This window comes from Crocuta crocuta, unplaced genomic scaffold, assembly GCF_008692635.1.
Source record: "Crocuta crocuta isolate KB4526 unplaced genomic scaffold, BGI_CrCroc_1.0 scaffold73, whole genome shotgun sequence".
Taxonomy (NCBI): Eukaryota; Metazoa; Chordata; class Mammalia; order Carnivora; family Hyaenidae; genus Crocuta; species Crocuta crocuta.
In genome coordinates this window covers 6846601-6859510 of record NW_027529443.1, presented here as the reverse complement: position 1 = coordinate 6859510, position 12910 = coordinate 6846601, and the positions used below count along the sequence as shown (strand labels likewise).

At 34.8% G+C, this 12910-nt stretch overlaps 1 protein-coding gene across 1 annotated transcript in view; it reads left to right on the top strand.

The window, feature by feature from the left end:
• The first annotated feature begins 3620 nt into the window (after nt 1-3620).
• Nucleotides 3621-12910, top strand: part of LOC144228656 (phospholipid-transporting ATPase ABCA3-like) — a 120151-nt gene continuing 110861 nt past the window's right edge. The window contains exons 1-4 of the mRNA XM_077760563.1: nt 3621-3659; nt 7394-7511; nt 9305-9478; nt 11544-11725. Coding sequence (XP_077616689.1) covers nt 3621-3659; nt 7394-7511; nt 9305-9478; nt 11544-11725 — 513 coding nt within the window. The remainder of the gene's footprint in view (nt 3660-7393; nt 7512-9304; nt 9479-11543; nt 11726-12910) is intronic.

Here is a 12910-nt window from a genome sequence, read left to right as displayed (position 1 = left end):
GTTATATGGAAACCAACTTGGCAATAAACTATTTAAAAGAGAGAGAGAAAAAAACAACAAATATTGATGAGAGTATGGAAAATTGGAACTCTTTGTGCACTCTTGGTGGTAAAATAGTACAGCTGCTTTGGAAAAAATTATTATTATTATTATTAATATTATTGTAATTGTTGCTTTTGCTCCCTTAGTCCTAGGGCTGGTGGCTGCTTCCTCCTGTTGCTACCTGATACCTTAGAGCTCCCTTATCTTTTCATTTATCTAGTATGATTAGTATAATTTGTTTTCTGACTGTAGCTCTCTGTTGTATACAGGTTCCACAGTTTGTGCCATCCATCTCCTGTGTCTGAGCAATTAGGTTGATTCCCATATTTCTTCCACAAATAATGTTACAACAGAATTGTGCATGTTTTCTTAAATTGTCGGAGGTGTATATTCCAAGTCTAGATCAAACCATAAATGAATATGTAGTTTTTATTAAACGTTGCCAGCTTCTGCATTATAATTGTGCCATTTTGCACCTCACAATTTATTAAAGTGCCTGTTTATCAACAGCTCCCCGAACAGAAAGTGTTGTTAAGCTTTTGATTTTTCCAGTGTGATGGGTAAGACAGGTCTCTCCATAATGTTAATTTGCATTTATTTTATTGTGTGACATTGAGAACCTTTTCATGTATATATATGGGCCGTATGTATATCTTGTTTTTGTGAACTGTCTGCATTTTGAGAGGACCTTAGATGTTGTTATGATGAGAGCATTTATGTTGTGCTTGGAGTCACTGTCATTTCCAGGCATTCAGAATCACCGTGGCATCAGAAGAGTCTCATCTTTTAAATCACATGGTTTCCCATCTGGACTTAATTTTTCTTTATTTCTAATATTTACATTTCAGTTTATGTGTTTTTGAGCATTGTTTGTTTCCTATTGCTACTTCTAGGTAAAATATCATCTGCGTTTGGTTAGGATACAGAGATCTGTCACATGGCCAGAAAGCATAGGCTGGGAGACATCCTTACTCTTTCCTATTCATCCCTCTCTAGGACCCAGGAATCCAACCTATAATGATGGAGGAAGTCCTGGTGAGCAAATCATTAAACATGTTTATTTTATTATCTTAGTTGCATACTAACCAATGCATATAATCATATGTGTATTTTATAGATGTATATATGTGGGTATACACATTCTTAACTTGAAATTGTTTAAATTTATATTTTATCAAAACTACTTTTAATCCTATACATTTGGTAAACCTTAATCTCCTTTCAATTATTACATCAATATTCTGTCTTCATGTAGTTGTGGTTTAGTGTTTTGCTTTCGATATACTTTAATTCTTTGCAGATGACATGATACTCTATGTCAAAAACCCAAAAATCTCCACCAAAAACTGATAGAACTAATGGATGAATTCAGCAAAGTCACAGGATATAAAATCAATGTACAGAAATCTGCTGAATTTCTGTATACCAATAACAAAGCAGCAGAAGAAATCAAGGAATTGATCCTATTTGCAATTGCACCAAAAACAATTAGATACCTAGGAATAAATCTAACCAAAGAGGTAAAAGATCTGTTTTAGCCATCGAAACCCTAGAGGAGAAAGCAGGAAACAACCTCTTTGACCTCAACCGCAGCAATTTCTTAATTGACACATCCCCAAAGGTAGGGAATCAAGAGCAAAAATGAACTACTGGGACCTCATCAAGATTAAAAGCTTCTACATAGCAAAGGAAACAATCCATAAAGCTAATAGGCAACTGACAGAATGGGAAAAGATAGTTGCAAATGACATATCAGATAAAGAACTAGTATCCAAAATCTATAAGGAGCTCACCAAACTCCACACCCAAAAAACAAACAATCCAGTGAAGAAATGGACAGAAGACATGAACAGACACTTCTCCAAAGAGGACATCCAGGTGGCCAGCAGACACATGAAATGATACTCAGTGTCCCTCCTCATCAGGGAAATGCAGATCAAAACCACACTGAGATACCACCTCACGCCGGTCAGAGTGGCTAAAATGAACAAGGCAGGGAACTCTAGATGCTGGCGAGGATGTGGAAAAACGGGCACCTTCCTACTCTGTTGGTGGGAAAGTAAACTGGTACAGCCCCTCTGGAAAACAGTGTGGAGATTCCCCAAAAAATTAACAATAGAACTCCCCTGTGACCCAGCAATAGCACTGCTAGGAATTTACCCAAGGGATACAGGAGTGCTGATGCATAGGGTCACATGTACCCCCATGTTCATAGCAGCACTCTCAGCAATAGCCAAAATGTGGAAAGAGCCTAAGTGTCCATCAATGGACGAATGGATCAAAAGATGTGGTTTATCCATACAATGGAATACTATACGGTAATGAGAAAGAATGAAATCTGGCCATTTGGAGCAACGTGGATAGAACTGTAGGGTGTTATGCTGAGCGAAATAAGTCAGGCAGATAAAGACAGATACCATATGTTTTCACTTATAAGTGGATCAGGAGAAACTTAACAGAGGACCATGGGGGAGGAGAAGGGGAAAAAATAGCTGGGGAGACGGACGGAGGCAAACCATGAGAAACTCTTGAATACCAAGAACAAACTGAGGGCTGATGGGGGGGAAGAGGTAGGGGGTGATGGGCATGGAGGAGGGCACTTGTTGGGAAGAGCACTGGGTGTTATATGGAAACCAACTTGACAATATACTATGTAAGGAAAAGAAAGAAAAATATTTGGACATTAAACAATCATTTCTAAATAATCCATGAGTCAAAAAAGTCACAAATAAAATATTTTAAATTCAACAATAAAGAAAACTTGACATGGTAAGATTTGGGAGCAAAACTGGGGGGATATAACTAAAGCCATGGTTAGAAAGAACTTAATAGTTTTGAATGTTCACATTAGAAAAACAGAAATGTGCAAAGTTAATTATCTGAGTTCCAATTTTAGAAAATTGATAAAAACAAATTAAACCTTAAGTTGCCTTTTAGTTGTATAGTTGACTTTGGCTCAGTAGAACTTTTCTTGAGGGCCATTCTGCCTTGTTCCATAGGATGTATCTGTGATTCCGAGCTTCATTGCTGTATTTACATTTCCAAGCCTTCATCTCTCTAATATTTAATTAAATCTGCATTCTTTTTTGTAAATATAGATTGCATTAGCAAGCCTACCACTGTCATTCAATATATGTAATTTTGGGAAGGCGTGAATCAGATTCAGCTGAAGAAGTATCCCTTCTATGTCAAAACTATGATAGATATTCAGAGTAATTATGTGCAAATTAGCATTGATACAGCAGTAAATTTAGGTTCTGTAGGTGACAAGCTATGACTTACTTGAATTGCCTTGTTATTTGTGTCTGAGCTGTTCCTTAGTCTGTTTTACTTGACAGTGTTTGTTTTATCATGCAGGGTACATCAGAGAAGGGTTCCTGGCCATACAGCATGCCATAGATAAAGCCATCATGCTCTATCATAAGAGCAGTGCTAGCCAGAAACTGTTTGATAGTATCAGTATCTTTATACAGAGATTTCCACACCCAGCTTATTCTCATGATGGATTAATTTGGATCACTAGTAGCATCCTCCCTTTGATATTCATACTCATGTTCTCTCCAACTGTACTTTCCATCATGCGATCCATTGTCTGGGAACGGGAAAAAAGATTGAAGGTAATCCTAATTATTTTCTTTTTGTTTGTTTATTTCAAGTTTTTATTTAAAGTCCAGTTATTTAACATACAGTGTAATGTTTCAGGAGTAGAATTTAGTTATTCATCACTTACATATAACACCCAGTACCCATCCCAAAAAGTGCCCATCACTCATTTAACCCTTCCTATTCTCCTACCTCCCCTCCAGCAACCCTCTGTTTGTTCTCTATAGTAAGAGTCTCTTTTGGGGCACCTGACTGGCTCAGTCAGTGAAGTGTGTGATGCTTGATCTCGGGTTGTGGGTTCAAGCCCTGAGAGCTTACTCACTTTTGAGAGATTACTGAAAAATAATATGTTAAAAAAAAATAAGAGTCTGCTTTGTTTTGTCTTTGTCTCACACTCCACCCTCCATGTTCATCTGTAAAGATGTTTTTCGGCCTGTGATTTTCTTTCATATGGAGAGTTAGATTATTTCTAAATATTTATTATTGGTGGGTAGTTGTTACATCCCCATAGCAGCAAATACAAAACAGGAAGAGTGAATAACTGATGTCATTTATCAATTTTCTAAGCTGGCAGAATTTCAGAAAGAAAATTATCTCTTGGGAGCAGCGGGAAGGGAAAACCTGAAGGCATACAGGGAAACAAAAAGGGTCCTTGGAGGAATTTGAAGTCTAGTAACTAGCGTAACAGGGAACTTCTAAGACATCTCAGCTCTTGGCTAAATTAACTTAAATCCCCACATCTTAGGCCTATTTTCCTTGGTATCTCCTGCCCTAGATAACACGTCTGGGTTTCAACAAAAAATTATTAGGCACACCAAAAATTAAGAGAAAACATAGTCCAAAGAAGCAAATCAATCATCAGAATCAGATACAGGTAAGATGCAGATGTTGGAAATATCAGACAAGGAATTATAAATTACTGTAATTAATAATTTAAAGACTCCAAGAGAAAGGTAGCTATCTTCAGGATCCTTAAGACATTCCAGTTTCTGAAATTCTCTAGAAGGACTCATGGCAGTTAGTGTATAGTTAATGCTCACAGCTAGGATTTATTTTAGTGATATAGTAATTAAACATAGCTGGCTGTTAAGAGAATATGACACAGGCAAAACCTGGAGGCATTCACCTGCGGGCTTGTTCAAGTAACTCCACAAGAGGTCACACACAGCACACTCTTGCCCCAGCAGTGAAAATCCAGCAATGTGTTTGTGTTGTTCATGTCCAAGGAAGTCAATTAGAAATTTAGCACCCAGGGGCGCCTGGGTGGCTTAGTCGGTTAAGCGTCCGACTTTCGCTTAGGTCATGACCTCGCGGTTTGTGGGTTCCAGCCCCGCGTCGGGCTCTGTGCTGACAGCTCAGAGCCTGGAGCCTATTTCAGAGTCTGTGTCTCCCTCTCTCTCTGGCCCTCCCCTGCTCACGCTCTCTCTCTCTCTCCTAGAAATAAATAAAAATTAAAAAAAAAAAAAAAAGAAATTTACCACCCAAGGTTTTGATGGGGGCAGGGGGGGTGTTGATCATGTAGACACCCTTTGCCTAGCCTGCACCAAAATTCCACACTCCTAGAGAGCAGGTATTCAGTGTAAACCATGTCATTTGTCCATTTTTGGCACAGTCACCTACCCTTATTTAGGGAAAATTTTGTATCAGCATAGGGAACAGTTTAGACAAGTTCCCATATATCAGCCAAGGGCCAACTTACATATATACCTTTCTAAAAGTAGTAGTCTCAGGCCTCCTTTGTTAACTCTTTTATGAATTGTAGATAACATGCAATACAGATAGGTAATGATATTTATCAGAGAGATCAAAATTATATGGAGTCGAATAAAATTTCTAGACAAAAAAAAAACATGCTAACAAAAATGAATGCATTTGGCAGGCTCATTACTAGACTTAACTTGAGGAAAGAATCATAGAATTGAATATAAGACAGTTGAAATTACACAAACTGAAATGCAAAGAGAAAACAAAATGTTAAAACCCAGAAGAAAGTATCCAAAAGTGTAGGACAATATCACAGTATCAAATGGTATAATATCTACATAATTTAAATCCCCAGAAAAGGAGATGAGAGAATAGAGCCAAAGAAACAATGGCAGAGAATTTTCCAAAATTAATAAAAGACATCAAACTACATGTCTAAGGGAACACAAAGCAGGATAAATACCATACACAGAAACAGACAGACAGACGGACAGGCGTAGTATATTCAAACTGCTGAAAATGAAACACCAAAGAGAAAATCTCGAAAGCAACCAGAGGGGGGAAAAGACACATTGCCTACAAGGAACAAGTACAGTCAGCTTCTACTGTACAATTGGACTTATAAAGAAACGTAGACATATTTCTGTAATATTCCTGGAAGTACAGTATAATAGAAAAGAGATCTTAATATTTCAAAGTTTAATTTTTTAAAGTTTATTTATTTATTTATTTTGAGAGAGATAGCAGGGAGGAGCAGAGAGAGAATCTCAAGCAGACTCCACACTGTCAGCACAGAGCCTGCCCAGGGCTTGAAGGCACAAACTGTAAGATCATCACTGGAGCCGAAACCAAGAGTCAGATGCTTAACCAATTGAGCCACTCAGGTGCCCCTTCAAAGTTTAATTTTAAATGTTTTTCCTTTTTGGTTCAGTACTAGGTGTAGTAATAAAGATCTCTGAACTCAGGAGAAATATATTTTAATGCCAGCAGTGACCTTAACTGCATAATTTTCAATAGCATACACTCTGAGCCTTGATTTTTCTCATTCATAACATGGAGATGATGTTAACCAGTAACATAGATTTTATGGGAATTTCAATAGAAAAATGCATATAAGCAGTATGAATTAATAACATGCAATATTTGACTTGTGTTGACTTTTCTATAGGAGTACCAGCTTATCATTGGACTTAGAAACTGGATCATCTGGGCTGCCTATTTCTTCACATACTTCTTTTTTTATGTTATTATTATCTCTTTGATATGTGTTTTATTCTGTGCCAAGGCAAGTGTCTAATTTCATGCTGTCCAGTTGACATACCATGAGTCACATGTGTAATACTGATTTCTTAGTAGCCACTAGAAATTTTTAAAACCATAAAGAACTGGTGAAATTATGTTAATAATATTTTACACTTAACCTAATATGTACAAAATATTACTTAAACATGCAACCTATTTAAAAAATTAAGAAATATTTTATATTCTTTTTTGTACTGTTTTTAATGCTCCAGTGTGTGTTTTATACTTAAAACACATCTGAATTCATACACTATATTTTGATCCCCCAGAAATGCTTGATCTGTATTTGACAGTGCTTTCATTTTTCAGGTTAAGTAAAAATAACTAAAATTAGATGAAAATAAAAATTTAGTTCCTAAGTCAGACTAGCTACATGTTAAGTACTCAGAACTACAGGTGGTTAATGGGTTGATGGCTTCTCTATTAGACATCTTCTTTCTAGAGCATCTTAGCCTACTCTAGGTATCCTTTGGAAGGGAAAAGGTAATTATAGTGTGAACTGATTGGTCTCAGGTGCCAGAAGGATGGAATATAGATTTTATTTATTTCTGCTATGGAAACTCAGACTACTGTATCTCTGAGATCAATGTAAGCCCTTCCATAAGAAATAAGTTACTTAGTTAACTTTCCTTCTCACTGAGCAGTGATCTCATCAGGGCTATCATTTTCTCCCTCTTCTCTTGTTTTTATGTGCCAATATTTATTGTGTACCTTACATGATGTCATAATTGTTTTATTGTAGATTATCAGTGAGCCATTCTTTCGCTTCAGTGATAGTAGTTTCATCTTTGTTTTTCTTATGTGTTATGCCATTGCTTCAATATTCTTTGCCTTTATGGTTAGCACATTCTTCAATAAAGGTAAGTGTAAGACTCATAGTGTAACAGATTTTCTGGGGTTTTATTTTATTTTATTATTTTTAATGTAATTAACATAGTGTTATATTACTTTGAGGTATACAATATGATGATTCAACAATTCTGTACATTACTCAGTGCTCTCCCATCCCGTCAGAAAGTTAAAAATAAAACTATCCTATGATCCAGTAATCTCGCTAAAGATTATCTACCTCCAAAATACAAACACACTAATTCAAAGGGTTACATGAATCCCTATGTTTATAGCAGCATTATTTACAATAGCCAAGAAATGGAAGCAGCCCAGGTGTCCATCAATTGCTGAATGGATAAATACAATAGAATATTATTCAGCCATAAAAAAGAATGAAGTCTTACCATTTGCAGTGACATGGATAGAGCTACAGAACATTGTACAAGGCAAAATAAATCAGTCAGAGAAAGACAAATACCATATGATTTCAGTCTTGTGAATTTAAGAAACAAATGAACAAAGGGGAAAAAAGAGAAGACGTAAACCAAGAAACAGCCTCTTAATTATGGAGAACAAATAGGAGATAGGTAGGGGGATGGGGGAAATAGGGGATGGGGATTAAAGATTATACCTATCATGATGGGAAAAAATGAAATAAAAAGATAAAAATTTAAAAATAAATATATGATATATCTGCATTCCCATATTCTTTACGGCAACCTAAATGTCCTTTGACAGGTGAATGGCTAAAGAAAATGTGGTATATATATATATATACACAATGGGGTATTTTTTGCCTTATAAAAGATGGAAATTCTGCCATTTGTAAAAACATAGACCTGGATGACATTATGCTAAGCAAAATAAGCAAGACACAGAAAAATACTACATGATACGACTTATCTAAGGAATCTAAAGTAGTAATACTTATAGAAGGAGAGTATGGAATGGTGGTTGCCAGGGGGTTGGGATAAAGGGCAGTTGGGAGGTAATAGTCAAAAGGTACAGAGTTTCATTGGGCAAAAAATGAGTAAGTCTTAGAGATCTAGTGTACAACATAGTGCTTATAGTTAATAATACTGTATTATAAAAAGAACTTACTAAGAGGTACATTTTATGTTAACTGTTCATATCACCAAAAAATTAACAAGTAAAGAAGACAGAGGGAAAAAAAGAAGGCAGAGGGAAACTTTGGGAGGTAATAAATATGTTTATAGTATAGATTGTGGTGTAATCACAAATGCTCACAGATAATACACCTACCTCCAAACTCAAGTTGTTTACATTAAATTTGTACAGCTTTTTATATGTCAGTTTTACCTCAGTAAAGCAGTTTAAAGAAAGAAAAAGACAGTTCATAATATTGTAGTTTGATTTGAGTGTTTTTATTTTCTTCATCAATGTTGATTTTTGTCATCTCAATGATAATCTTAACAAGAATTCTTTTTCTAGCCTATAGGATCCCATACTTATGGACCTAACTACATCTAACCCTCAGTAGTTAAATATTTATTTAACTATTCTTTATTTTGGGAATCATGATTTAAATTGGAAGCATGTGTTTAAAACTTCATAAAGAGCTCTTTTTGTTTAAATGACTGTAAATATCCTATACATTAACTGTTAATTAATTCATCTATTTAACACATACTCACGGAGCACAGAGTGTGTGCCAGACATCAGTGATACAAGGGTGAAAAAGACAAATTCCCTTCCCTCTTAGAGCTTACATTCTGTTCCTATGATATAATAGAAAAAGTTTATTTGTAATTCATTGTGCTGTATACTCTTTGAACTGAGCTTATAATTTCGTTATTTGCAGCCCATTTGGCTGCTTCTGCTGGAAGTCTCCTGTATTTTGCCAGTTTCTTTCCATATAATGCCATTTCCCATTACTACGGACCTATAACCCTCACTCAAAAGGTGGCTGCCTGTCTCAGCTCAAATGTTGCGTTGGCACTGGGAGTTAGTCATCTGCTCAAGTTGGAATTAAAACGTAAGTGTTTGCCTTGCAAATTTTGTCCTTGCTTTTTGATTCCTAAAAAGGTGAAATTGAGGCAGTGGGGTAGGGAGGGGTTGGACAATGGATAAAGAGATAAGAAAATTTTATAAAAATTATTTATCCCTAGATTTGTTAATTTATTATAAAGACAGTTATGGGAACTAAAAATATCAGAGGGGTGAAAAATTAGAAATTCTCCATCTCTCCACAGTAAGCCCCCAGTTATACTCTTAAGTAAAGTAATTTTAAACCTATTCTACCACTTGTTTTATTTACCTAATAATTTATTAGACCTTTTCTCACATAGATGTTCATATTTTTTACAAAGTTGTTTAATATTCTCTTATGAAGGAGCACTATAATTAGTTCTCTAGCAATACATATTTAAATGGTTTCCAGTTTTTTTGCTATTACCCATAATAGTACACATATATTTGCTCCAACAGTATGCATGATAATGTAAATACGTTTTTCAATATAAAAATGCTATAAGATAATCACAGCTTAATTTTTATTACTATTATGATAACTCAGTAAACATAGTGTTGATACTTCTAATTGGTTTTGAGGTAAGAACCTAATTTTATTTTCCATATGAAAATTGAGCTATTACTGTCATTTATTGTATAGTTTGTTGATTTCTACTGGTTTCTAATTCCACCTTTGTTTTATGTCAAGTTTCCATATATGCATGTATCAGTTTTTGATGATTTTTTTCCATTCTGTTGATCTTTTTTTTTCTGTTTTTGTGTCAGTACTCCAATGGCTTTGCCCATAGCTTTATAACAAATCTTAATATGTTAGTTGTGTTCCCACAGCTTGTTTTTAGTTATTCTTGTCACTTTGCTTTCCACTTGAACTTTAGGATCACTTTGTCAAAATCTATGAAAAATCTTAGGTGATTTAGTGGAAATTTCATTACATTTATTGATTAATGAAGACAATTGAGGACTTAATTTTTTCACCCAGTGAACAGCCAGTCAGAAGAATATACACATAATTTATTTATGGATACTTGCATTATTCTTTCTTTATACATGAAACATTAAAATTTCACTAGAATTTATCTACTTTCATTGACTTAGTCTGCAACAGGATGTATGCTTTTGTTTTTCTATATGAGTTATTTTTTATTGAGTTAGTTTATTTAATTTAATTATTGTTTCTTTTCTGTATTACTTACTTCTCTTTTGGGAACTGCTACTGTGTTCTGGGTGGGAAGATTTCTCAAAGTCCCGCAGACTTCCTTAAATTTGCATTCTACCATTTTTGTTGTTGTTATTGTTTCAGATTTGCTCTTCACTGCCTCTCAAATTGGCTTTCATTTGGAAATTTTTAATTCTACTAAATAATTTTGTCTTAGATGGTTGTCTTTTTTATAGCTTTTTCAAAGACCCACTTGTTATTCAAAGTGCTGATGAATATTCTTTTCATGATGCTGGTCTATAGATAGGAAAGGGAGGCTGAAGTTGAAGAGAGGGCAAGTTTCATTGGCTGTATTCATGAAGTGTCCTCTTTGAATTAGGAGATCACTGCAAGTTTTCCAGTTGTGTTGCACTCTGTCCAGAAATAGAAGAAATAAAACCAAAGATTACTTCTCCCCCCCTTTTATGGATGACTTTCTTTGTCCCTTCTATCAGAACTATATTTAAGCAAAACCTCTTTTTCTTCTGCTTGGTAGTCAGCAACCGTCTCTAGTGCTGTTGAATCTTTTTCCAGATGTGTGTATCCTGATGATAGTTTAACTGTGAATTTAGTATGAAGGGATAGAAAAATAGGATCTACTAGGTCTGCTTTTTTCTTGACTTTTTTGTTATTGTTTATTTTTGTCTCATTCATTGACCTCGTCTCAGTCATTCCTATTTATTTTTATACATTTTGAAAGGAAAGGGGCAGAAACCTTATGATTACATATTCCACCATTTTTATTTTCTTGAACGACTTAAATAATAAAGGTGTCAACATACAGATCACTTACAGTGACAGGATTTAGAGTATCAGCCTTTTTTCTTTACTGTTTCACAGAGCTGTCATCTATGCTATTTCCTTTCTATTTCAGAAATTGGTATTACGTGGGATAACATTTGGACACCAGTCAGCATTGAGGATAACTTCCTTTTTGGCTATATTTTGGTAATGCTTTTACTTGATGCTGTCTTGTACGGCCTTGTGACCTGGTATATAGAAACTGTCTTTCCAGGGCTGTATGGTGTGCCCCAGCCATGGTACTTTTTTCTTATGGTGAGTAATGCTGCTGTTAACTGCAAAAAGCCATAGTCCTTATGAACCTATTGCATATATTGACAGTCAAATCAAAAGGTCAGATGCAAAATCATTTTCATGTGCTTACCAGCCCATATGAAAATACTAACCATTTCTTGATACCTCTTAAAGCCTTCCACATATGCAAATGCACAGTATCTGTGAATAAGACACTGAAACCCCATACATTAACAATTGTGAGTAATAGAAGTCTTCTTCAGCCACGTGGTGCACAGTGGATTAGATTGGAGAGTAAAGAAATTTGAAAATCTGCAAACGCTGTTCCCAACTAAATAATATGTGATGATTTCTTAGATCCTAGTGAGTAGCATATTATGATTAAGTATTTCCCATATCTGTGTTCTCACCACCTGTTTACTTTCAAGAATTAGACCAGTTTACTTAGAGTAGGATATCTAAGTTTTGCCCTCTATGCCCCCTTACCATTACTGGATAATTACATAGCAAAAAGAAGGTATTCTGACCAAGTGTGGTAAAATGCATTGGCCATGACTTCATTGTTGAGTAATTGCATTTTGTCTTCCCTTACTAAACATTTCAAAAGAATTGTTGCTTCTCAGTCCTAGAAATACAAATCATACATAATTTTGATGTAAAATTCAATCCTTGAAAGTATGTAGTAGCCACAGAGTAAACCAGGCCAAATTGTCTTCAGGTATTATAGTGTCTCATTTCTTTTTTCACATTAAAATTTTTAATTCAGGTGAAATCCATATAAGTTAAAGTTAACCATTTTGAAGTGGAAAAAAAGTGGAATTTAGTACAACTACAATGTACTTGTACATGCCTAATTCTAAACTATTTACATTACACCTAGATAAAACCTTATACCCAGTAAGAAGTCACATTGGATTTTTCCCTATCCCAAGCCCCTAGCAACCACTAATCTGCTTTTTTTCCCCCAAGGATTTACTATTCTGGATGTTTCATATAAATAGAATCATATAATATATGACTATTTGGGTCTGGCGTCTTTCACTAATTAATATTTTTGAAGTTCATCCATTAGTATGTATCAGCACTTCATTCTGTTTGATTGCTGAATAATATTTCATTAATATATACATATATATAAATTTATATATAAGCATATATATAAATATATATAAATTTATATATAAGCTTATATATAAATATATATGT